This window comes from Pseudophryne corroboree, chromosome 6 (assembly GCF_028390025.1).
Source record: "Pseudophryne corroboree isolate aPseCor3 chromosome 6, aPseCor3.hap2, whole genome shotgun sequence".
Lineage (NCBI taxonomy): Eukaryota > Metazoa > Chordata > Amphibia > Anura > Myobatrachidae > Pseudophryne > Pseudophryne corroboree.
Window position 1 is genome coordinate 445,858,108 of NC_086449.1, and position 27,273 is coordinate 445,885,380.

At 46.4% G+C, this 27,273-nt stretch overlaps 1 protein-coding gene across 3 annotated transcripts in view; it reads left to right on the forward strand.

Annotated features, from left to right (window-relative positions):
- Positions 1-27,273, forward strand: part of TBC1D22A (TBC1 domain family member 22A) — a 1,169,061-nt gene that overhangs the window by 359,792 nt on the left and 781,996 nt on the right. For all 3 annotated transcript variants that reach the window (XM_063927120.1, XM_063927118.1, XM_063927119.1), the window contains one exon: positions 21,017-21,079. In XM_063927120.1, coding sequence (XP_063783190.1) covers positions 21,017-21,079 — 63 coding nt within the window. The remainder of the gene's footprint in view (positions 1-21,016; positions 21,080-27,273) is intronic.

Sequence of the window (27,273 nt, forward strand, 5' to 3'; positions counted from 1 at the left end):
AGACAAGGGAAGAGGGAAAAAGCTGCACCAGTCAGCCTGCTCCCAGATTCAAAATTCTTCTCTCGCTTCCTCTGAGCCCACAGCATGACGCGGGGGCTCCACAGGTGTAGCCAGGTACGGTGGGGGGCCGTCTAAAAAATTTCAGAGATAAGTGGGCTCGCTCACAGGTGGATCCCTGTTTCTTTCAAGAAGTATGTCAGGGGTACAAGCTGGAATTCGAGATATCTCCCCCCAGCCGTTACCTAGATTATGGCTTGCCGACAACTCCCTCAGGCAGGGAGGCTGTACTAAAGGCAATTAATAAGCAGTATTCCCAACAGGTAATACTCAAGTGCCCCTACTTCAACAAGGACGGGGTTACTATTTTACACGGGTTGGGGTACCGAAACCGCATGGTTCGGTGTGACCCATTTATATTAAAATCCTTGAACACATACATAAAAAAATTCAAGTTCAAGATGGAATCGCTCGGGGCGGTTATTGCAAGCCTGGACGAGGGGGATTACATGGTATCCCAGGACATCAAGGATGCTTACCTGCATGTCCCCATTTACCATCCTCGCCAGAAGTACCTCAGATTGTGGTACAGGATTACCATTACCAAGTCCAGACAGGACTGTACAAGGCACCGAGGGTGTTTACCGGGGTAATGGCCGATATGATGATATTCCTTCGAAAAAAGGGAGTTTTTAATTATCCCGTACTTGGACAATCTCCTTATAAGGGCGAGGTCCAAGGAGCAGTTGCTAGTCGGGGTAGCACTATTTTGGAAAGTGCTACAACATCAGGGTTGGATTCTAAACAGTCCAAAGTCACAGCTGGTTCCTATGACACGTCTACTGTTCCTGGGGATGGTTCTGGACACAGACCAGAAATAAGTGTTTCTCCGGGAGGAGAAAGCCAAGGAGCTGTCATCTCTAGTCAGAGACCTCCTGAAGCCAAAACAGGTATCGGTGCATCATTGCACGCAAATCCTGGGAATAAGGGTAGCTTCCTACGAAGCAATCCCATTCGGCAGGTTCCATGCAATAATTTTTCAGTGGGACCTGTTGGACAAGTGGTCCGGATCGCATCTTCAAATGCATCGGCTGATAACCCTGTCTCCAAGGACCAGGGTATCTCTAAAATGGTGGCTGCAGAGTGCCCATCTTAAGGAGGGCCGCAGGTTCGACATATTGGACTAGGTCCTAGTGACCATGGAGGCCAGCCTTTGAGGCTGGGGGTAGTAACACAGGGAAGAAAATTCCAAGGACTTTGGTCAAGTCAGGTGACTTCTCTACACAGGCAAGACCTCTGCTTCAAAACCAGCCGGTACTGATCCAATCAGACAACATCACGGCGGTCGCCCATGTAAACCAACAGGGCGACACAAGAAGCAGGATGGCGATGGCAAAAGCCACAAGGATTCTCCGATGGGCGGAAAATCATGTGTTAGCACTGTCAACAGTGTTCATTCCCGGAGTGGACAACTGGGAAGCTGATCTTCTCAGCAGACACAACCTCCACCCGGGAGAGTGGGGACTTCATCCAGAAGTCTTCCAAAGGATTGTACACCTTTGGGAAAGGCCACAGGTGGACATGATGGCGTCCCGCCTCAACAAAAAGCTATAAAAGATATTGCGCCAGGTCAAGGGACCCTCAGGCGATAGTTGTGGACGCTCTGGTAACACCGTGGGTGTACCAGTCGTTTTATGTGTTCCCTCCTCTGCCCCTCATACCAAAGGTATTGAGAATAATAATAAGAAGGCGAGGAGTAAGAACGATACTCGTGGTTCCGGATTGGCCAAGAAGAGCTTGGTACCCAGAACTTCAAAAAATTATATCAGAGGACCCATGGCCTCTGCCGCTCAGACAGGACCTGCGGCAGCAGGGGCCCTGTCTGTTCCAAAACTTACCGCGGCTGCGTTTGACGGCATGGCGGTTGAACGCCGGATCCTGAAGGAAAAGGGCATTCCGGAGGAAGTCATTCCTACGCTTATTAAAGCTAGGAAAGAGGTTACAGCAAATCATTATCACCGCATATGGCGGAAGTATGTTGCATGGTGTGAGGCCGAAAAGGCCCCAACAGAGGAATTTCAACTAGGTCGATTTCTGCATTTCCTGCAAGCAGGAGTGAATATGGGCCTAAAACTGGGCTCCATTAAGGTACAGATCTCGGCTCTGTCGATTTTCTTTCAGAAAGAACTAGCTTCAGTACCTGAAAATCAGACATTTGTAAAGGGAGTGCTGCATATTCAGCCCCCATATGTGCCTCCTGTGGCACCTTGGGATCTCAACGTGGTGTTGAGTTTCTTAAAATCACATTGGTTTGAACCACTAAAAACCGTGGATCTGAAATATCTCACGTGGAAGGTGGTCATGTTATTGGCCTTGGCTTCTGCCAGGCGAGTATCAGAATTGGCGGCTTTGTCTTATAAAAGCCCTTATCTGATTTTCCATATGGATAGGGCAGAATTGAGGACTCGTCCCCAGTTTCTCCCTAAGGTGGTGTCAGCGTTTCATTTGAACCAGCCTATTGTGGTGCCTACGGCCACTAGGGACTTGGAGGACTCCAAGTTGTTAGACGTGGTCAGGGCCCTGAAAATATATGTTTCCAGGACGGCTGGAGTCAGAAAATCTGACTCGCTGTTTATCCTATATGCACCCAACAAGCTGGGTGCTCCTGCTTCTAAGCAGACTATTGCTCGTTGGATTTGTAGTACAATTCAACTTGCACATTCTGTGGCAGGCCTGCCACAGCCAAAATCTGTCAATACCCATTCCACAAGGAAGGTGGGCTCATCTTGGGCGGCTGCCCGAGGGGTCTCGGCTTTACAACTTTGCCGAGCTGCTACTTGGTCAGGGGCAAACACGTTTGCTAAATTCTACAAATTTGATACCCTGGCTGAGGAGGACCTGGGGTTCTCTCATTCGGTATTGCAGAGTCATCCGCACTCTCCCGCCCGTTTGGGAGCTTTGGTATAATCCCCATGGTCCTTACGGAGTTCCCAGCATCCACTAGGACGTCAGAGAAAATAAGAATTTACTCACCGGTAATTCTATTTCTCGTAGTCCGTAGTGGATGCTGGGCGCCCGTCCCAAGTGCGGTGTATCTGCAATACTTGTACGTAGTTATTGTTAACTAAATCGGGTTATTGTTGAGCCATCTGTTGAGAGGCTCGGTTGTTTCATACTGTTAACTGGGTTTCATATCACGAGTTATACGGTGTGATTGGTGTGGCTGGTATGAGTCTTACCCGGGATTCAAAATCCTTCCTTATTGTGTACGCTCGTCCGGGCACGGTGTCCTAACTGAGGCTTGGAGGAGGGTCATAGTGGGAGGAGCCAGTGCACACCAGGTAGTCTAAGATCTTTCTAGAGTGCCCAGCCTCCTTCGGAGCCCGCTATTCCCCATGGTCCTTACGGAGTTCCCAGCATCCACTACGGACTACGAGAAATAGAATTACCGGTGAGTAAATTCTTATTTTTTTCCTGGGTCATTGGCGCTGGGTGTGTGCTGGCATACTCTCTCTGTCTCTCCAAAGGGCCTTGTGGGGGAGTTGTCTTCAGATAAGAGGATTCCCTGTGTGTGTGGTGTGTCGGTACGCGTGTGTCGGCATGTCTGAGGTAGAAGGCTCTCCTAGGGAGGAGGTGGAGCATATGTGGGTGGTGACTCCGTTGACAGCGCCGACACCTGACTGGATGGATATGTGGAATGTTTTAAGTGCTAATGTGAATTTATTGCACAAAAGACTGGACAAAGCTGAAGCTAGGGAACAGGAAGGGAGTCAACCCCTGCCTGTCCCTATGTCGCAGGGACCTTCAGGGTCTCAAAAGCGCCCACTATCCCAAATAGTAGACACTGATACCGACATGGATTCTGACTCCAGTGTCGACTACGATGATGCAAAATTACAGCCAAAATTGGCTAAAAGTATTCGATATATTATTATTGCAATAAAGGATGTACTGCATATCACTGATGACCCCTCTGTCCCTGACACGAGGGTACACATGTTTAAGGGAAAGAAAGCTGAGGTAACCTTTCCCCCCTCTCTTGAGCTGAACGAGTTGTGTGAAAAAGCGTGGGAATCTCCAGACAAACTGCAGATTCCCAAAAGGATTCTTATGGCGTATCCTTTCCCGGCAAAGGACAGGATACGGTGGGAATCCTCCCCTAGGGTGGACAAAGCGTTGACACGCTTATCCAAAAAGGTAGCGCTGCCATCCCAAGATACGGCTACCCTTAGGGATCCTGCTGATCGCAAGCAGGAGGGTACCTTGAAGTCCATTTACACACATTCTGGTACCTTACTCAGAACCGGCGATAGCGTCGGCTTGGGTTTGTAGCGCTTTAGCAGCGTGGACAGATACCTTGTTGTCGGAAATTGATACCCCTGGATAAGGATACCATTTTATTGACCCTAGGACATACAGATGTGTCCACATACATCTTTGCTATATCCCGCCATGTATGGCACAGTTTTGCATGCCATAGACTCGGAGATTTAGCCATGCCTTGTGATTTTTCTTAATTTGCTTCTTTAATTGTTACTTTATACATATTCTATTATGGCAAACAAAAATTTAAAAATTCATCCACTCGCTACTCGTGTAAAACAGCTTAGCCGTGTTTTGCGTGTTGTGCCAAATTTGTAAAAAAGCAAAGATGTAAGTGGACACATCTGTATTAAAGATGCTGTCTTATACATGAGAGATGCTCAAAGAGACATTGGTCTACTGGGTTCTAGAGTCAACGCTATGTCTATTTCTGCTAGACGAGTCCTATGGACCCGGCAATGGACAGGTGATGCCGACTCAAAGAGGCATATGGAGGTTTTACCTTACAGGGGTGAGGAACTGTTTGGGGACGGTCTCTCGGACCTGGTCTCCACAGCTACGGCAGGTAAATCACATTTTTTGCCTTATATTCCCTCACAGCCTAAGAAAGCGCCACGTTATCAAATGCAGTCCTTTCGGTCACAGAGAAACAAGAGAGTACGATGTGCGTCCTTTCTTGCCAGAGGTAAGGGCAGAGGGAAAAAGCTGCAAAACACAGCTAGTTCCCAGGAACAGAAGTCCTCCCCGGTCTCTACTAAATCCACCGCATGACGCTGGGGCTCCGCTAAGGGAGTCCGCCCCATTGGGGGCACGTCTTCGACTTTTCAGCCACATCTGGGTTCACTCACAGGTGGATCCCTGGGCAATAGAAATTGTTTCTCAGGGTTACAAGCTGGAATTCGAAGAGGTGCCTCCTCGCCTGTTTTTCAAATCGGCCTTACCGGCTTCTCCCCCAGAAAGGGAGATAGTGTTAAATGCAATTCACAAATTGTATCTTCAACAGGTGGTGGTAAAAGTTCCCCTACTTAAACAAGGGAGGGGATATTACTCAACCCTGTTTGTAGTCCCAAAACCGGACGGTTCGGTCTGACCCATTTTAAATTTAAAATCCCTGAACCTATACTTGAAAAGGTTCTAGTTCAAGATGGAATCGCTCAGAGCGGTCATCGCCAGCCTGGAAGGAGGGGATTTTATGGTATCCCTGGACATAAAGGATGCATACCTTCATGTTCCCATATATCCACCTCATCAGGCGTACCTGAGATTTGTGGTACAGGATTGTCATTACCAGTTTCAGACGTTGCCGTTTGGGCTTTCCACGGCCCCGAGGATTTTCACCAAGGTAATGGCGGAAATGATGGTGCTCCTGTGCAAGCAAGGTGTCACAATTATCCCGTACTTGGACGATCTCCTCAAAAGCGAGATCACGAGAGCAGTTGCTGAACAGCGTGTCACTTCCACTGAAGGTGTTACAGCAACACGGCTGGATTCTCAATATCCCGAAGTTACAGTTGGTTCCTACTACTCGTCTGACCTTCTTAGGCATGATTCTGGATACAGACCAGAAAAGGGTTTATCTTCTGATAGAAAAGGCCCAGGAGCTCATGACTCTGGTCAGGAACCTATTGAAGCCAAAACAAGTGTCAGTGCATCACTGCACTCGGGTCCTGGGGAAGATGGTGGCATCTTACAAGGCCATTTCCTTCGGCAGGTACCATGCGAGGACTTTCCAATGGGACCTACTGGACAAGTGGTCCGGGTCACATCTACAGATTCATCAGTTGATCACCCTGTTCCTCAGGGCCAGGGTATCTCTCCTGTGGTGGCTACAGAGTGCTCACCTTCTAGAGGGTCGCAGGTTCGGCATTCAGGACTGGATTCTGGTAACCACGGACACGAGCCTCCGAGGTTGGGGAGCAGTCACACAGGGAAGAAACTTCCAAGGTCTTTGGTCAAGTCAAGAGACTTGTCTCCACATCAACATCCTTGAGCTGAGGGCCATATACAACGCCCTTCGTCAAGCGGAGACCTTGCTTTGCGACCTACCGGTTCTGATCCAGTCAGACATCACCACCACAGTGGCTTATGTAAACCGCCAAGGCGGCACAAGGAGCAGAGTGGCAATGGCGGAAGCCACCAGGGTTCTTTGCTGGGCGGAAAATCATGTAAGCGCACTGTCAGCAGTGTTCATTCCGGGAGTGGACAACTGGGAAGCAGACTTCCTCAGCAGACACGACCTGCATCCAGGAGAGTGGGGACTTCATCAGGAAGTCTTCGCACAGATTGCAAGTCAGTGGGGACTGCCACAGATAGACATGATGGCGTCCCGCCTCAACAAAAAGCTACAGAGGTATTGCGCCAGGTCAAGAGACCCTCAGGCAGTGGCTGTGGACGCCCTAGTGACACCGTGGGTTTTCCAGTCGGTCTATGTGTTTCCTCCTCTTCCTCTCATCCCAAAGGTGTTGAGAATAATAAGAAAAAGAGGAGTGCAGACCATTCTCATTGTTCCGGATTGGCCGCGAAGGGCCTGGTATCCGGATCTGCAGGAGATGCTCACAGAAGATCCGTGGCCTCTTCCTCTAAGACAGGACCTTTTGCAACAGGGAGCCTGTCTGTTCCAAGACTTACCGCGGCTGCGTTTGACGGCATGGCAGTTGAACACCGGATCCTAGCGGAAAAGGGCATTCTGAATGAGGTCATTCCTACTCTGATAAAGGCTAGGAAGGACGTGACAGCAAAACATTATCACCGTATATGGCAAAATTATGTTTCTTGGTGTGAGGCCAGGAATGCTCGTATGGAAGAATTCCATCTGGGCCGTTTCCCTCACTTCCTACAAACTGGAGTGAATTTGGGCCTAAAATTAGGCTCCATTAAGGTTCAGATTTCGGCCTTATCCATTTTCTTTCAGAAGGAATTAGCTTCTCTCCCAGAAGTACAGACTTTTGTGTAGGGAGTGCTGCATATTCAGCCTCCTTTTGTACCTCCGGTGGCACCTTGGGACCTTAACGTGGTGTTGAGTTTCCTTAAGTCACACTGGTTTGAACCACTTAAAACAGTGGAGTTAAAATATCTCACTTGGAAGGTGGTCATGTTGTTAGCCTTGGCTTCAGCTAGGCGAGGGTCGGAATTGGCGGCTTTGTCTCATAATTGCCCCTATCTAGTTTTCCATATCGATAGAGCGGAATTGCGGACCCGTCCTCAATTTTTGCCTAAGGTGGTGTAATCTTTTCCTATGAACCAACCTATTGTGGTGCCTGTGGCTATGCGAGACTTGGAGGATTCCGAGTCGCTTGATGTGGTCAGGGCTTTGAAAATTTACGTGGCCAGAACGGCTAGGGTCAGAAAAACAGAAGCACTGTTTGTCCTGTATGCAGCCAACAAGGTTGCTGCTCCTGCTTCAAAACAGACTATTGCTCGCTGGATCTGTAACACGATTCAGCAGGCTTATTCTACAACTGGATTGCCGTTACCAAAATTGGTCAAGGCCCATTCCACTAGGAAGGTAGGCTCTTCTTGGGCGGCTGCCCGAGGTGTCTCAGCATTACAACTGTGTCGAGCTGCTACTTGGTCGGGGTCAAACACCTTTGCAAAGTTCTATAAGTTTGATACACTGGCTGAGGAGGACCTCCTGTTTGCTCAATCGGTGCTGCAGAGTCATCCGCACTCTCCCGCCCGTTTGGGAGCTTTGGTATAATCCCCATGGTCCTTACGGAGTCCCCAGCATCCTCTAGGACGTTAGAGAATATAAGATTTTAAACCTACCGGTAAATCTTTTTCTCGTAGTCCGTAGAGGATGCTGGGCACCCGTCCCAAGTGCGGACTACTTCTGCAAGACTTGTATATAGTTTTGCTTACATAAGGGTTATGTTATAGTTTTCATCGGTATCAGACTGATGCTGTGTTGTTTTCATACTGTTAACTGGTTAGTATATCACAAGTTATACGGTGTGAATGGTGTGGGCTGGTATGAATCTTGCCCTTGGATTAACAAAAATCCTTTCCTCGTACTGTCTGTCTACTCTGGGCACAGTTTCTCTAACTGAGGACTGGAGGAGGGGCATAGAGGGAGGAGCCAGTGTACACCCATACCTAAAGTTCTTTCTTAAAGTGCCCATGTCTCCTGCGGAGCCCGTCTATCCCCCATGGTCTTTACGGAGTCCCCAGCATCCTCTACGGACTACGAGAAAAAGATTTACACACATTGACACATTACGGCAGACAGCGTGCCCTTGTTACACATTACGGCAGACAGCGTCCCCTTTTTACACATGGCGGCAGACAAAGTCCTCTTTTTACACATTACGGCAGACAGCGTGCCCTTGTTACACATTACGGCAGACAGCGTCCCCTTTTTACACAATACGGCAGACAGCGTCCCCTTTTTACACAATACGGCAGACAGCGTCCTCTTTTTACACATTACGGCAGACAGCGTGCCCTTGTTACACATGACAGCAGACAGCATGCCCTTGTTACACATTACGGCAGACAGCGTCATCTTTTTACACATTACGGCAGACAGCTTGCCCTTGTTACAAATTACGGCAGGCAGATCCCCCCTTTTTACACATTACGGCAGACAGTCCCCCTTTTTAGAAAGAAAGAAAGAAATAATGAATTATACTTACTCTCTCCGCTGGCTCAGGCTCCTCGGTGCAGCTTCTCCAGAGATCCCGGTCAGGAGAGAATGAGGAGGAGGGAGGTGGAGGAGGGAGCCGCAGCAGCGCTGTGTTATTGGTGGAGGCGCTGCTGCTGCTGTCCCAGTCCTTCACCATAGGCTGTCCTCCGCCGCAGTGAATGCTGGGATGCACTTCACAGCGGCGGAAGACAGCCTATAGTAAAACAGAGGGACAGCAGCAGCGCCTCAACCAATAAAACAGCATTGCTGCGGCTCTCTCCTCCACCTCCCCCCTCCTCCTTCCCCCAGTGCGCTCCTCTCCTCTCCTGTGTCCTGCGGGTGGCTGTGTGCTGCGGGCAGTGGTTGCCCGCAGCACACAGCGGCATGTAATGAGTCAGTTTGACTCATTACATGCTTTAGGGCCCTGGACAGTGGCGGGCCCCAGTGCAATGCACTGGTTGCACTGGCGGTAGTTCCGCCTCTGACAGAAATACAAAATACGGAATGTGGGAATGTAAAATTTCACATTGCACTATTCATTATCAGCAGGAAATGAAACTACAAAGTATGAGGGTGGTTCAATAAGTAAGGTAACAAGACCTTCTACGTGTGTAATGTTCTCTATTTCATTCTAATTTCCCACCAGGCCAGAGCAGGTAGACCACTGCTTCCCACAGTCATTACTCATATCAGTCATACTGTCCCAATATCAGTTGTAAAATGGGGGGCTGGTGGAAACATGGTCAAACATTGAGGTGCGTAGTGTGATCAGATTTCTGCATCTAAAGGGCAACTCAGCAGCTGAAATTCATAGCCAGTTTGTTGCGGAAACAGGTTTTGGTTTGGTGCACTGCCTTTCATAACAGCAGGACAGACGTTCAAGATGAGCAGTGATACGACCGTCTAAGCCAGGGGTCAGGGAACTTTTTTTACCTTTTACCCCAAAATATATTTAGATATGCCAACGTTTCCCCCTTGATTTGAAAGGAAGGAAATCATATGTTATTGTGCATATATACTGGTTATCACTGTTTATATGGCATTTCTGAGATACTGTGTGTGTGTTGTGTGTGTGTATGTGTATATATATATATATATCTTTTTTTTCTCTTTCTTTTCTTATACCAATTATTTTTTTGGCAATGAATCGGTTAATTAACACTTTCTCCCCAAAACACCAGAATTAATGTAAGAAAGATGGATGAAGGGGGAACGTGGGGGGGGGGGGGGAGGGGGCACGACATTTAGGAGACAGATGGTCACATCCTCACCTCAGTAATGTCAGTGGGAATTTCCCACTGTTATGTGGGCCACTGTCTGATCCTGCGGTACTCCGTCAGTGGTCAGCCACAGAACACTTTAGGTACTGTGTATGGGTTGGCTGGCCGCGGGTGGGAGGACATGACTGCGCAGGGCGGGCATGATGGAGCGCGGTGTGACGTCAGCATGTCACACCGTGAGCCGGCCGGTGCTGGACGGGGCTGTCTCTCGACAGCGCGACCGTCCATTACCCCCAGGAATTTCATTCTTCCCCCACATGTGAGGTAATTTACCCCTGTTCCCTGACCACCGGTCTAAGGGGATAATTCTGAGTTAATCGCAGCAGCAAGTTTGTTATCAGTTGGGCAAAACCAAGTGCACTGCTGGGGGGGGGGGGGCAGATATAACATATGCAGCGAGAGTTAGATTTGGGTGGGTTATTTTGTTTCTGTGCAGGGTAAATACTGGCTGCTTTATTTTTACACTGCAATTTAGATTTCATTTTGAATACACCCCACCCAAATCTAACTCTCTCTGCACATGCTATATCTGTCCTCCCTGCAGTGCACATGGGCCCTCATTCCGAGTTGTTCGCTCGTTATTTTCCTTCGCATCAGTGCGATTTTCCGCTAACTACGCATGCGCAATGTTCGCACTGCAGCTGCGCCAAGTAAATTTGCTGAGAAGTTTGGTATTTTACTCACGGCATTACAAGGTTTTTTCTTCGTTCTGCTGATCGTAGTGTGATTGACAGGAAGTGGGTGTTTCTGGGCGGAAACTGTCCGTTTTATGGGAGTGTGTGAAAAAACGCTGCCGTTTCTGGGAAAAACGCGGGAGTGACTGGAGAAACGGGGGAGTGCCTGGGCGAACGCTGGGTGTGTTTGTGACGTCAAACCAGGAACGAAACTGACTGAACTGATCGCAGTGGCAGAGTAAGTGTCGAGCTACTCAGAAACTGCTAAGAAATTTCTATTCGCAATTTTGCGAATCTTTCGTTCGCAATTCTGCTAAGCTAAGATACACTCCCAGAGGGCGGCGGCTTAGCGTGTGCAATGCTGCTAAAAGCAGCTAGCGAGCGAACAACTCGGAATGAGGGCCATGGTTTTGCCCAATTGCTAACAAACTTGCTGCTGCGATCAACTCAGAATTACCCCCTAAGCACATCCACCACATATGACAATTTGTGCACATTGAAGGTCTGTTTCAGGACAGATGCATTCCATTTAGTGATACTGCTGACAAACTGACATCTCAGTAGGTGCTATGCACTACATCGTTCATGAGTAACTGGGGAAGAAAAAAAAAAGTATTTACACTTTGTATCGAATCAACTCACAGAAGTTCACAAAACCAATTGGCTGGGATAGATGTCTTGGTGTACTGTTGGAACAAATGCTTAGACAAGTGTTGGAACTGCGTGGGAAAATAATGTGTACCAACACCCTACTATTGGTTATACATATGCAGATGTATACTCCCTCATCGTTGCTGCAGTCATTGTAAATAGCCGTTCTACTCACGCCTAGTCCTAAGCACGTTTACCAATGGCAATTATCTTTTTTTCATTGACAATGGGGGTAATTCCAAGTTGATCGCAGCAGGAAATTTTTTAGCAGTTGGGCAAAACCATGTGCACTGCAGGGGAGGCAGATATAACATGTGCAGAGAGAGTTAGATTTGGGTGGGTTATTTTGTTTCTGTGCAGGGTAAATACTGGCTGCTTTATTTTTACACTGCAATTTGGATTGCAGATTGAACTCACCACACCCAAATCTCTCTCTCTGCACATGTTATATCTGCCCCCCCCTGCAGTGCACATGGTTTTGCCCATCTGCTAAAAAATTTCCTGCTGCGATCAACTTGGAATTACCCCCAATGTGTCTTATTAGCATTGTTATGCTGATAAGACACACAAGCAGACTATACTGATTAAAAAGATATGCAACATGCCTTTTTCTGTGTGTGACTGTAGCTATCTGCATACAAAATGCTACGTTAAAGTGTTTTCCACTGACAGATACAGCTGGAGTCGCACACACACAGAATATACACATCACATATCATTTTAAGCAGCGTGGTCTGCTTGTGTGCCTTATTCGCATAGTGATGCGAACACCCCCCCCACACACACATATTTTCAGAGAAAAAATATGCTCTGTGCTGGCAAAGTCGCGCGCACTGTGTGCTTTGACTTATAATGTACAGAGGTTAGTTGAGGAAGGACACATCTGTATATGTATGAGTTGAATACATTTATGCAATTCAGGGTCTTGTTAACTTATGTATTGAACCAATCTCGTATAAATGTGTACTCTTTGGCAGATATACTGTAGTCCATATGGATATCAAGGACCTTGTATGGGAATTATACAGAAACTTATTATTGATTTCTATATACAGTAAGTCTTTTTGGATGTGAGGGCACACTCATCGTCTGGGCAGAAAAAGTTGCTGACACAAGGGGAGGTCCAATTGGGTGTCAACCAAAACATCCTTGTGTTTCACCTTGTGACACTTCCCAAGGGTTGCCCAGCCCTGATCTACACTGTGTTTTATTTTATTTTATTTTTTATACTACTTGCTGCCTATCTTATAAGGAACTTAAAACCCACTGTGAGGGCTACCATGGAGTAAAAAGAAAAATATTATCTGGTAACCATAATTTTATATTTTCAGAAACTGTAGGTATACATATTCATGTGTTATAGGCAATCTGGTATGAAATGTTTGAATTGAAGTCAAAAATAAGCAGTGTACAGTTGTTGGATAGTGTGTAAATCTCCATTATGAATAATGGTTTATGTGTATGAGGCATATTCGCATTAACAAAATTCTAAAGAACATGACAACACTTGTTAAAGGTGCCAAACAAAGTACCTTAGAAATTAATCCAGTACAGTTCTCCTTGTCCATTGTTGAATGTCATTGAAGATAGATCCATCTTCTACATGTGTCCTCTTACATCTTTGCTTCATCCACTACCTGCATTACACATAAGGCGTGAGTGCTGTGTGACTCTGTAGCGCCGAGCGTCTTTTTTTGTGTTTTTTCCATGAAACTGCGTCTTAGATGCAAAGTAATGTAATAGGGTGCATGAGCGGCTTCTGCTGATTAAAATTATATGCAGCAATTTCGCGTAACAAAAGCATAAAAAGATGCTCAATGCTGCAGAGCCCAACCACGGCATGGCACAACTTCAAGGGCTGTTTAGCGTGACTGCAGCTTATTCTTAACTGTTTTTCTCTTACGTCCTAGAGGATGCTGGGGTCCATTTAGTACCATGGGGTATAGATGGGTCCTTTAGGAGCCACTGGCACTTTAGGAGTTTAATAGTGTGGGCTGGCCCCTCCCTCTATGCCTCTCCTATCAGACTCAGTTCAGAAAATGTGCCCGGAGGAGCCGGTCACTGCTAGCGAAGCTCCTAGGAGTTTTTCTAGTTTTATTGTTTTTCTAAGGGTTGTTAGGTACAGGAAGGCTGCTGGCAGCAGCCTTCCTGCTTTGTGGGACTTAGGAGGGGGAGTAGAAACAAACTCTTGAAGTTAATGGTTCTCTATCTCCGCTGACAGGACACTGAGCTACTGAGGGTGCGGATCGCAAGCACATGAGGCGACCGCTTACTCCCGCAGCACTGCCACCACCCCCTAACAGAGCCAGAAGATAGAAGGTGGTGAGTACAGCGCCAGCATCTTGGTTAGCAGGTCGCCGGCGGGAATGGCGGCACAAGGGTGAGAGCACAGCTCTGTCAGGCTGCGCTCCATGAAGGCTCAGCAACATATCTATGTAGACGCGGCTGAGGCGCGTCCTGGGCCAGCGCGATCACCCTAACACTGGTAAAGCAGCTAATCCCGCTGTTAGCACTAAAGACCTCAGGTCAGTATAATCATAGTGCGCGTGAAGCTGCACGCCATTACAGGGGTTGGGGTTCACAATTTTCTCCCTGCAAAACGCTGAAACACGCTGACGAAGCGCTGACTCTCCACAAAACTCCAGTTACTGCGGTACCAGGGTGTTATAGACGGGGGGGGGGGGGGGGAGGAGTGTAGTTAGTGCTATTTAACCTATTAAGGTTATTTATTCTGCGCTGGGCTGTTATCATAATAACTGCACACTGGGGCGCTGTGTGGCTTGCTCCTTATACTCTGTGACTCTCTGAAGGTACTCTGGGGGAAACTGTGTCTGTCATTTTCCTGTACAGTATGTGTGTGTATGTGTATATATCCACATTACCATGTCTAAGGGCTCTGTATCATGTGCTGCAGTGTATATCTTCTCCTGAAGAGTCTATCCCATGTACTCAGGACTGCAATGGCTTTCCCAACCTTCCAAATCCAAACCCCCATGGGTGGATTCTTTAAGGGGAATGATATCCCATATTTCATCAAGGATGTCACATAATGAGAAAGAGACACAGTTTTTGAGAAAGTCTGTAGAGGGTTTGCAGCATTCAGCTCCTACTTCCTCAAATACCCCACCTACATACCCTAAAAAACGTACACTTGCCCAAATAATGCAAGTTGACACTGATACGGACTCTGATACAGGGGACGGTAATGGGGTTATGCAGGGGGGGGGATAGGGGTACATCCCTTGCTAAGGGGGTGCAGCTGATAATTGAAGCCGTTAGGGATGTTTTGCATATTACTGAGAAGGTACCTGAGCCGGAAGAGGAATCTTTTTTTACGGAAATAAATCCTCCCTCACCTTCCCTGCTTCTAAAGAGCTAAACTCTTTATTTGAAAAATCCTGGGAAAACCCAGAGAAAAAATTCCAGATCCCTAAAAGAATTCTCATTGCTTTTCCTTTCCCTGAAGAGGATAGAAAGAAATGGGAAAACCCACCTATAGTAGACGCTTCTGTATCTTGGTTGTCTAAAAAGGTGGTTTTACCTGTCCCTGGTCCCTGTCCCTGTCCCTGGTTCAACCACCCTAAAAGAGCCGGCTGACCGCAAGATTGAGGCTACGCTCAAATCTCTATACACTGCTACAGGCGTGGCTTTAAGGCCCACTTTTGCTTGTGCGTGGATTTTTAAAGCCATAGTAAAGTGGTCAGGCACATTGCTAGAGGACTTGGATACTATGGATAGGTGTGACATTGATTTGTTTTTGCGTCAGATATAGGATTCTGCTGGGTTCATGGTGGAGGCCATGAAAGACCTTGGAATGCTGAATGCAAGGGCTACTTCCACGGCGGTCTCAGCACGCAGAGTACTCTGGCTACGCCAATGGACTGCAGATGCAGAATGTGGAGAACCTACCCTTCACAGGTCAGGCTTTGTTTGGGGACGCATTGGATGCATGGATTTCCATGGCAACTACGGGAAAGTCAACCTTTCCCCTCAGCAGCTCCACCGATTAGGAAATCTTATCCTACGTCCACACTGCAGTCCTTTCGGACTGCAAAATTTAAAAAATCCAAATCCCATTCCACCTTCTTTAGGGTTGGTCGGGGAAAATAAAAAAAACCTGCACCAACAGGTTCTCAGGAACAGAAATTAGGTTCTGTTTCCTTAAAACTTCAGCAGGACGGTGGACCTCCCAGCCTGGAGATCGGGCAGGTGGGAGCGAGACTAAAAAATTTCTGTCGCATCTGGGCGTCATCAGGCTTACTGGAGTTTCAGGAACTCCCACCTCACAGATTCTTCAAATCAGGCTTACCAGTTTCGCTGACAGAAAGTGCTATCCTACAGGAAGCCATTCAAAAATCGGTCCAAACAGATGTTATAATGCCAGTTCCACCTCACCTACACCACAAGGGTTATTACTCAAACCTGTTTGTGGTGCTGAAACCGGATGGTTCGGTAATGCCGATTTTAAACCTAAAGTCATTGAACCCTTATTTAAGGGAATTCAAATTCAAGGTGGAGTCTCTGAGAGCAGTGATCTCAGGTCTGGATTAGGGGGAATTCCTAGTATCCCTCAATATCAAGGATGCATACCTTCACATTCCGATCTGGCTGCCTTACCAGGCTTATCTCAGATTTGCACTGCTTGATTGTCACTATCAGTTCCAGGCACTGCCTTTTGGTCTCTCCACAGCATCAAGGGTGTTCACCAAGGTCATGGCAGATATGATGCTACTCTTCCACAGACAAGGAGTGCACATGATTCCATATCTGGACGATCTGCTGATAAAAGCATCGTCCAGGGTGAGATTGTTGCATAGTATTGCTCTCTCAACTCGACTACTCCAGGATCATGGGTGGATCCAGAACCTTCCAAAGTCACATTTGGAGCCGACAAGGAAACTACCCTTCCTGAGGATGATACTCAACACGGAAGTGCAGAGGGTGTTTCTACCGTTGGAGAAAGCGATGGTGATCCAATCAATGGTACGGGATGTCCAGAAGCCAGTCCGGGTTTCGGTTCATCAGTGTATTCACCTTCTGGGGAAGATGGCAGCCTTTAACGAGTCTCTTCAGTACGGAATGTTTCATGCACGGTCATTCCAGCTAGATATCCAAGAAAAATGGTCGAAATCACACCTTCAAATGCACCAGTGGATACGCCTGTCACCGAAAGCCAGAATTTCACTCTTCTGGTGGCTGCAAACTTCTCACATACTCGAAGGCCACAGGTTCGGGATTCAGAATTGGATCCTTCTAAACACAGATGCAAGTCTCAGAGGTTGGGGAGCGGTCACCCAAGAGGAAAAGTTCCAAGGAAATTAGTCAAGTCTGGAGTCCATCCTTCCGATAAACATTCTGGAACTAAGGGCCATATACAATGGCCTTCTACAAGCGGCACATCTTCTGTAAGATCGGGGCGTACAGTTCCAGTTGGACAATGTCACGGTATACACCTTGAAAAAGACCTTGGGTCGAAACGGCGTTGGTACTTCCAGACAGTAGTCAATTCATGTTTTATTGCGCTCTCCTTTTACCATCAAAAATTCCAAAGGTATATTACATCTGTGGTACATAGGTGTTAGTCCAAAATTCACCTGTGATAGTCTCATTACATCTGACCCACTCTTTTTGTTTATACCTTTTTGTGGTAATATATAAGGAGAATTTTTAATCTATGTAATCATTTAAACTTGTGCCAATTAATTGACTTTTTTTGAAAGCGAAGTCTTCACGCATATCCATTTTAAAGAAACCGTTATATGAGGATATCCACCTTCCAAGAACGTGAGTGTGGTACGTTCAATTGAACGGATTAAAACCTGCTTTGCTGTCTTTCACTAAGAAATGTAAAAGATACCTTGATATGCATGGTGTTGTACTCTTTTAAGTGAGTTTTGGTACGTTTACTTCTATATGAAGAGGTGGTGAGGAACTGTCCCTTTCTCTGCTTTCAAGATTCCCACCATACAGGGTTCATTTTCTTCTGTAGAAGTCACTGGACTCATTAATATCATTTCATAGCAAACAATACCACACATTCTGTGTTCTCCATTTGTTTTTTCACTATGTATCTTGCGTCTGGGAGTTGTTTGAATTGACAAAAGAAAATCCACTATTGACTCTGGACAAGAAGAGAGATCTTTATTGTTACAAGTTCATCGAGATTTCATGTGATGTATATTTAGTTTCTCTACCTTTGTTCCATCCATTTAGTATCGCCTTCGATCTCCCCTCAACTTTTTCTATATTTCTGACTACTTTGTGTGATTTGAGGTTGGGTGGATCACAAGAGGAGTGAGATTGGGCTGACACTTACACTGCGCCAGAATACACACACCCCATTGTTGTGCAATGTCACGGCAGTGTCTTACATAAACCGTCAGGGTGGAACGAAGAGTAGAGCGGCAATATCCGAGGTAACAAGAATCATCCTCTGGGCAGAAAAGCATGTGGTAACGCGATCAGCTATCTTCATTCCGGGAGTGGACAGTTGGGAAGCAGACTTCCTCAGCAGACACAATCTCCATACAGGATAATGGGGCGTCCACCCAGAGGTGTTCGCAGAGGTGACAAGCCGATGGGGTGTACCTCAGGTAGACATGAAGGCCTCTTATCTCAACAAGAAGCTTTGTAGATACTGTTCCAGGTCGAGAGACCCACAGGCAGTGAGTGTGGACGCACTAGTAACTCCGTGTGTGTTCCAGTTGGTGTATGTGTTCCCTACACTTCCACTCATCCCAAGGATTCTCAAACTTATAAAAAGAACGAGTTCAGGCGATCCTCATTGCTCCGGACTGGCCAAGGAGGGCTTGGTACGCAGATCTTCTGGAATTACTCCTGGAGGTTCCGAGGTCTCTTCCTTTTCGCGAGGACCTTCTGCAACAAGGGCAGTTCGCCTTTCAACGCTTACCACGGCTACGTTCGACGGCATGGAGGTTGAACACCAGATCTTAGCTCAGAAGGGCATTCCGAAAAAGGTCATTCATTATTTTCTGTACTATATTATGCTATGTATCTGTTAAGCGCCTTGAGTCCTATTGGAGAAAGTGCGCTATATAAATAAAATTATTATTATTATTATTCCTACCCTAATACAAGCTAGGCAGGGAGTTATGTCTAAACATTACCATCGGATTTGGAAAAAGTATGTGTCTTGGTGTGAATCCAAGAAGTTTCCAACAGTGGAGTTTCAACTGGAACGGTTTCTCCTCTTTCTGCAAGCAGGTGTGGATGTGGGCCTACGCTTGGGCTCCATAAAAGTCCAGATTTTGTCCTTATCCATTTTCTTCCAGAAGCAATTGGCTGCCCTCCCTGAGGTTCAGACATTCTTGAAAGGGGTTCTGCATATCTAACCACCCTTTATGCTTCTTACGGCACCTTGGGATCTTAATGTGGTGCTACAGTGCCTGCAATCAGATTGGTTAGAATCTTTGCAGGAGGTGGACGTCAGGTTCCTTACGTGGAAGCATTGGCATCTGCTAGTCGTGTGTCAGAATTAGGGGCATTGTCATGCAAGAGCCCCCATTTGATTTTCCATGAAGATAGGGCTGAGCTCAGAATGCGTCAGCAGTTTCTTCCAAAGGTTGTGTCAGCTTTTCATATCAACCAACCTATTGTGGTGCCAGTGGCTACTGACTCCTCAATTACCTCAAAGTCCTTGGATGTGGTGTGGGCTTTGAAAATTTATGTGAATAGAACTTCTTGTTACAGGAAGTCAGACACATTATTCGTCCTTTATGATCCCAACAAGGTTGGGTGTCCTGCTTCTAAGCAGACAATTTCTCGTTGGATCAGGTTTACTATCCGGCATGCTTATTCTACGGCAGGCTTGCCGTGTCCAAAATCTGTTAAGGCCCACTCTACTCGTAAAGTTGGTTCATCCTGGACGGCTGCCCAGGGTGTCTCAGCTTTACAGCTTTGCCGAACAGCTTCTTGGTCTGGGTCGAACACTTTTGCTAAGTTCTACAAGTTCAATACTTTGGCCTCTGAGCACCTAAAGTTTGGTCAATCTGTTCTGCAGAAACTTTAGCACTCTCCCTCCCGTACTGGGAGCTTTGGTACATCCCCATGGTACTAAATGGACCCCAGCATTCTCTAGGACGTAAGAGAAAATAGGATTTTGATTACCTACCGGTAAATCCTTTTCTCGTAGTCCGTAGAGGATGCTGGGCGCCCGCCCAGTGCTTCGTATTCCTGCACTGTTACTTGGTTCAGTTTTGTTGTTTCAGCCGTTGCTGAATTGTTCTAAGTTTGTTAGCTTGGCTTTCTTTTTTGTTATGTGTGAGCTGGTGTGAATCTCACTACTCTCTGTGTATTTCCTTCTCTCGAAGTATGTCCGTCTCCTCGGACACAGTTTCCAGACCGAGTCTGTTAGGACCGGCATAGAGGGAGGGGGAGCCAACAATATTAAACTCTTAAACTGCCAGTGGCTTCCAAAGGACCTGTCTATACCCCATGGTACTAAATGGACCACATCATCCTCTACGGACTACGAGAAAAGGATTTACCGGTAGGTAATTAAAATCCTATTTTTTTTTCTCATGTAGTGGTATAATGTATTTTTATTTGTTGTATTTGTTTTCTGTAATTATAGCCCCTGTACCTTTTCACTAATTAAAACCTTTCACACAAAGCAGTCTGCCCATTTCAGTCCCTACACTAAGGAAGGAATTCAATTAGCCACAGTAATTTACCGCAGACTGATTGCTCTCCCCGGGGCTATTGAATTAGCCCTTAATACCTTCCGGCATGTAGCACTTATCAGGAATATTTTGTAAATGTCTTAATGGATGAAAAATTATACACAATAACTAGGGTGTTAACGTGTTCCATGACCCTATTAAACAGAAATCCGTGAGCTTTTCATGGAATTTGTTTGTTAACGCTCGGGTTAAAACAGGGCTGGAATTTAATCACCAAAGTCATTAGAGCCCGAGGCTACCACCTTCTTTCACCCGCATTTATTTACTGTGGGTAATTGAATTCCTCCTTAAATGCTGCTGCTTTTTTTTTTTTAGTTCTTATTACTATTATTTGTATTTTAAGTTGGTTAAAAAACTATATAATTTTAGGTTTAGGTAAACTAAGAATGAATTGACATTGCCAGAGATTATTTACTGCCATCATTTGCTATGGACAATTCATAGTGATTTAAATGAATTTCTACAATCCGAACAAAAAGATAGTCTAGCTGCAAATTCTGCTTGTGATTTCAAATTTAGATCCAAATGCCCTTTAAATATTTCTTTTCTTTTAGTTCACCAGTTAGCAGAGGACTCATAAATATGCAAATATATTACAGTGACATTAAAATAAAGCATGGATAAGTTACTTATTGTCTAAATGAGCTATTAATAGAATATGCATTAGAGGATTAGCGCAACAGCACAAAGTTTAGGAAAGAAAGTTATGCAAGTTGAAGTCCAATGACTATGGAAATTTTTTTTACAAATAATTTTTGTATTTTCCAGATTCAGATTGATATTCCTAGAATGAGTCCAGAGACATTAATTCTTCAACCAGTAGTTACAGAGGTAAGCAACTATGAATACAATGCAAGATTTAAACTTTTCTTCTCTTGTGCTGTCTCAATATCACTCTGATTACGTGTGAGAAAGTCACACACACTTCACTTGACTTGCATGGCAATCAAAATCACACTAGATAATGTAGTGAGCAGAGAGGTTTTGGAACATCGTCTTCTGAGCATGCACATTTATAGCATAATCCATTCCCCTTCCGCTACCATCACATGACTACTGTGGGGGTTTGTATTTGACTGACATAGATTGCAATCAGGTTACACCCTCCTCAGGAACATGTTAAAATTAAAGGAAACTGATATCCCACAAATTACTTCTTATGTCATCCTTCTAACTCACCTCAACTCCACTATGAAACTCCTCAGTTCCGCCTATCTTCAGGAGGTGCATATAGAAATGGTTCATAGAGCATAACTACCTTCAAATATTCGCTCACATTTTAAATCCTGTACCCAATATCTCTTCCCTAAGTGCAGATCATCCCATGTCACATTGTTTCGTTGTCTCTGGAGTTGTGCGAAGATATAGCTATTTTGGAAAAATTATTTGCGTTTCTCAAAAATAGCTTTTCAGTGTTTATTACATTGGACCCGATTTTGTGTTTTTTTTATTAACTTTCAACTCTAGAATGAATTTCGTTCTCTGAGACCTTTACTACCTATGTTCACCATAATATTCACGGTTGCAAAAAAAGCGATCCTGAAACACTGGATCTTGAAGTTGGCCCCTTCCTTGGCGATGGTTCAACAAATGCTATTCCAACTTGTATAGTATGATCGAAAATCTGTAGTTTTATCTTCGCCAGTTAGCTTACATAGGTTTCAACGCAATTGGAGCCATTATAGCTCCATACTGGACATTACTACCCAATCCCGGATCAACCACTTATTTGAAAATCCGAACTGGCTCAACTCTAGTATTTGATCTGCTGCAATTACTTTTCTTGGAGCTATGCTCATGGATTAATGCTACATGCATTCTTTGTAATTTTGCATAATCTATAATAAATGGCTTATGCGACATATAAACCCCTCCCCCCCTTCCTCCTCCTCTTTTCTTCTCCTTTCTTTCTCTTCTTGTTGCATTTTTTCTTTATTCCCATTAATATAATTTATTCTTTTCTATGGCGCTCTTATCAGTTTATTTATTGCATCATCGCCAATTACTCATTTATGTAGGGATAATTCCCTTTTATTTAGCCTCTTACTGACTGTATTCAGCCTACCGTTTGATCTGTTTGGCATTTACAACATAAAATATAATCATAGCGAGATCAAGATTTCTCATACGTCCTAGAGGATGCTGGGGATGCTTCAAAAACCATGGGGTATAGACGGGATCCGCAGGAGACATGGGCACACTAGAAGACTTTGAATGGGTGTGAACTGGCTCCTCCCTCTATGCCTCTCCTCAAGACTCCAGTTAGATTCTGTGCCCAGTGAGACTGGATGCACATTGAGGAGCTCTCCTGAGTTTCTCAGAAAAATACTTTATTTAGGTTTACTATTTTCAGGGAGACCTGCTGGCTACAGGCTCCCTGCATCGTGGGAGTGAGGGGGGAGAAGCAAACCTACTTCTTGAGAGTTCAATGGCTCTGCTTCTTAGGCTACTGGACACCATTAGCTCCAGAGGGTTCGATCACTACGGTACGCCTAGCTGCTTGTTCCCGGAGCCGCGCCGTCACCCCCCTCACAGAGCCAGAAGATTGAAGCCGGGTGAGTATGAGAAGATCAGAAGACTTCAGTGATGGCAGAAGACAGCGTTTGAGGTACCGTGCAGCGGTCATGCTGTGTGCCATGCTCCCACAATGATCACGGCACTGCAGGGCGCAGGGAGGGGGCGCCCTGGGCAGCATGGGGGGCCTCAAATAGCACTGGCATAGAGTATAACAGTGCCCAGGCACTTGTTAAGGGACCCCCACCAGTATAAAGAATTTTGAGCGGGACCCAAGCACGCCATGTCAGGGGCGGGGCTTAGCCGCATAGCTCTCACCAGCGCCATTTTTCTCTTCACAGAAGGCTGCAGAGACGCTGCCCTGATCCTCCACACTGCTGTACAAGTAACAGGGTGCAAAATGGGGGGGGGGCACGAATGATTGGTGAATTATTTTATATGATAAAAGCGCTAGCAGTTGTGGGCAGTCTTGTTACTGACTTCAGAACCGGGATAGGCGCTGGGTGTGAGCTGGCTGAACTCTCTCTGTGTCTTTCTAACAGGCTCTGCTGTGGGTCTGTCTCCTATAGCCCCAGTGTGTTTGTGGCTGTCGGTACGTGTGTGTGTCGATATGTCTGAGGCTGAATACTCTTCCCAGGAGGAGGCTGGCGTGGGGACAGACAGTTCGGTGAGAGTGACAGTGTCAGCACCACCGACGGATGATTGGGTCAAAATGTTGAGTGTTTTAAATACAAATGTGACTAAGTTGGCTAAGAGATTTGATAAATCTGAGTCTAAGAACCAGACATGGAGGAAATCCATGGAGGATGCTTTATCACATGTCCAGACCCCTTTGGGGTCGCAGAAACGTGCATTTGCCCAGATAGTAGATACAGATATTGACACGGACTCTGATTCCAGTGTCAACTATAGTGATGCCAGATTACATCCAAAACTGACTAAGTGTATTCAGTACATGATTGTGGCGATAAAAGACGTTTTACATAACACTGAGGACCCTGCTGTTCCTGATACGAGGGTCTGTATGTTTAAAGGAAAGAAACCTGAGGTAACGTTCCCTCCCTCTCATGAACTGAACGCTCTTTTTGAAAAAGCTTGGGAAAATCCTGACCAAAAGATACATGCTCCCAAAAGAATTCCAATGGCATATCCATTCCCCTCTGGGGACAGGGGCAGCTGGGAGTCAATCCCCACGGTAGACAAAGCTTTATCGCGTCTATCCAAAAAAGTGGTGCTTCCGTCCCCTGACACGGCAGCCCTGAAGGATCCTGCGGATCGTAAACTGGAAAATACCCTGAAATCCATTTATGTCACTACAGGGTCGCTACTCAGGCCCGCGGTTGCTGCGGCATGGGTGATTAGCGCTATTGAAAAGTGGGCGGATAACTTGTCCTCTGAGGTAGATAACCTGGACAGGGATAGTGTGCTTTTGACTTTGGGTCACATCAAGGACGCTGCAGCGTATTTAAAAGAAGCGGTAAGGGATATTGGCCTTTTGGGATCAAGGGCCAATGCCATGGCAGTCTCAGCTAGGAGAGCATTGTGGATTCATCAATGGAATGCTGATGCTGACTCTTAGAAGGCGATGGAGTCTTTACCGTTTAACGGTAAGGTCTTGTTTGGTGACGGCCTCACTGACCTGGTCTCTATGGCACAGCAGAAGAAATCTCCTCACTAGCAGATGCAGTCCTTTCGGCCCAACAAATTCAAAAAAGGACGTGAGTCCTCCTTCCTTGCTGCGAGGGGGAGAGGAAGGGGAAAGAGGTCACAGGCTGTGGCAAGTCCTCTCCGGCTTCTACCAAATCCACCGCATGTCGCTGGGGCTCCTCTGTGGGAGTCCGCTCCAGAGGGGGCACGTCTCAAACTCTTCAGTCAGGTCTGGGTACACTCGGACCTGGATCCTTGGATAGTAGACATAGTAACCCAAGGGTACAAGTTAGTTTCAAGATGTGCCCCCTCACCGATTTTTCAAATTGGCCTTGCCAGCTTCTCTTCCAGAAAGGGAGATAATAAGCGCTGCAATACTAAAGTTGTGTCAAAATCAAATGATTGTCACGGTACCCCCGTCTCAACAGGGGGAAGGTTTTTATTCGAGCCTGTTCATGGTCCCGAAGCCGGATGGCTCAGTCAGACCGATTCTAAACCTAAAGTCCCGTAATTTCTTTCTAAAAAAATTTCAAGTTCAAGATGGAGTCTCTACGAGCAGTGATCTCCAGTTTGGAGGAGGGGGATCTTATGGTGTCGGTCGACATAAAAGATGCCTACTTACACGTCACCATATATCCTCCACATCAGGCTTTACCTGAGATTTGCTGTGCAGGATTGTCATTACCAATTTCAGTCGTTGCCGTTTGGTCTGTCCACGGCTCCGAGGATTTTCACCAAACTAATGGCAGAAATGATGGTTCTCCTGCGAAAGTAGGGAATCACAATTATCCCGTACTTGGAAGATCTCCTCATAAAGGCGAGGTCCAATGAGAAATTGTTTAAGAATGTTGCTCTTTCACTGACTATTCTACAACAACACGGTTGGCTCCTAAATCTGCCAAAATCACAGTTGGATCCAATGACACGGCTGTCGTTCCTGGGTATGATTCTGGATACAGAATTGCAGAGAGTTTTTCTTCAAGTGGAAAAACTTTGGAAATACAGAACATGGTAAAACAGATTCTGAAAACTTCAAGGGTGTCAGTTCTTCACTGCACTCGGTTGCTGGGGAAAACGGTGGCGGCCTACGAGGCTATTCCGTATGGCAGGTTCCATGCCAGGGTGTTTCAGTGGAACCTGCTGTACCAGTGGTCCGGGTCTCACCTGGACATGCACCGGAAAATAATTCTATCTCCCAGGACAAGAATTTCCCTTCTGTGGTGGCTGCACAGTTCTCACCTTCTGGAGGGATGCAGGTTCGGGATTCAGGATTGTATCCTGGTGACCACGGATGCAAGCCTCCGAGGCTGGGGAGCAGTCACACAGGGAAGAAACTTTCAGGGAAAGTGGTCAAGTCATGAAGCTTGTCTACACATAAACATTCTGGAATTATGAGCCATCCACAACGACATACTGCAAGCAGAAAAGATTCTTCGCTGGGCCGAAAGACATGCCAGCACTCTGGCAGCGGTCTTCATTCCAGGAGTGGACAACTGGGAAGCAGACTTCCTCAGCAGGCACAATCTCCATCCAGGAGAGTGGAGTCTTCATCAAGAGGTCTTTGCAGAAGTGACAAGTCGTTGGGGAGTTCCTCAAGTGGACATGATGGCGTCCCACCTCAACAAGAAACTTCAGAATTATTGTTCCAGGTCAAGGGACCCTCAGACGATAGCGGTGGACGCCCTAGTGACACCGTGGGTGTTTCAGTCTGTCTGTGTGTTCCCTCTACTTCCACTCATTCCAAAGGTGATAAAACTAACAAGAAGAATACGGGTTCAGGCGATCCTCATTGTTCCGGATTGGCCAAAAAAGGGCCTGGTATCCAGATCTTCAGGAGTTGCTCATAGAAGATCCCTGGCCTCTTCCTCTTCGGGAGGACCTGTTACAACAGGGGCCGTGCGTATATCAGGACTTACCGCGGCTGCGTTTGACGGCGTGGTAGTTGAGCGCCAAATCCTAGCCCGAAAGGGTATTCCCAGTGAAGTCATTCCTACACTTCTTCGGGCTAGAAAAGAAGTAACGGCAAAACATTACCACCGTATTTGGAGAAAATATGTGTCTCGTGTGAATTCAAGAAGGTTCCTACGGAAGAATTTCACCTGGGGCGGTTGCTCCATTTCCTACAAGCAGGTTTGGATGCGGCCCTAAAGTTAGGCTCTATTAAAGTACAGATTTCGGCCTTGTTGATCTTTTTTCAAAAAGAATTGGTCTCCCTTCCAGAAGTTCAGACCTTCGTAAAAGGCGTGCTGCACATCCAACCTCCCTTTGTGCCCCCAGTGGCACCATGGGACCTTAATGTTGTGCAATTCTTGCAATCACATTGGTTTGAACCTTTGCGCAAGGTTGAGTTAAAATTCCTTACTTGGAAAGTGGTCATGTTTTTGGCCTTGGCGTCTGCAAGGCGAGTGTCTGCGGCTTTGTCTCACAAAAGCCCCTATTTGATTTTCCATGCTGATAGAGCGGAGTTGAGAACTCGTCAGCAATTTCTGCCGAAAGTGGTTTCTTCATTTCATGTTAACCAGCCAATTGTGGTGCCAGTGGCTACTGACGCCTTGGCGGAGTCAAAGTCTCTCGATGTGTTCAGAGCTTTGAAGATCTATGTCGCCAGAACGGTGCAGATTAGGAAAACAGAGGCTCTGTTTGTCCTGTGGGCTCCCAACAAGATTGGGGCTCCTGCTTCTAAGCAGACTATTGCACGCTGGATTTGTAATACGATTCAGCAGGCACATTCTACGGCAGGATTGCCGTTACCGAAATCGGTGGGAGCCCATTCTACCAGAAAGGTGGGCTCATCCTGGACGGCTGCCCGGGGAGTCTCGGCGTTGCAAATTTGCCGAGCTGCTACTTGGTCGGGATCAAACACC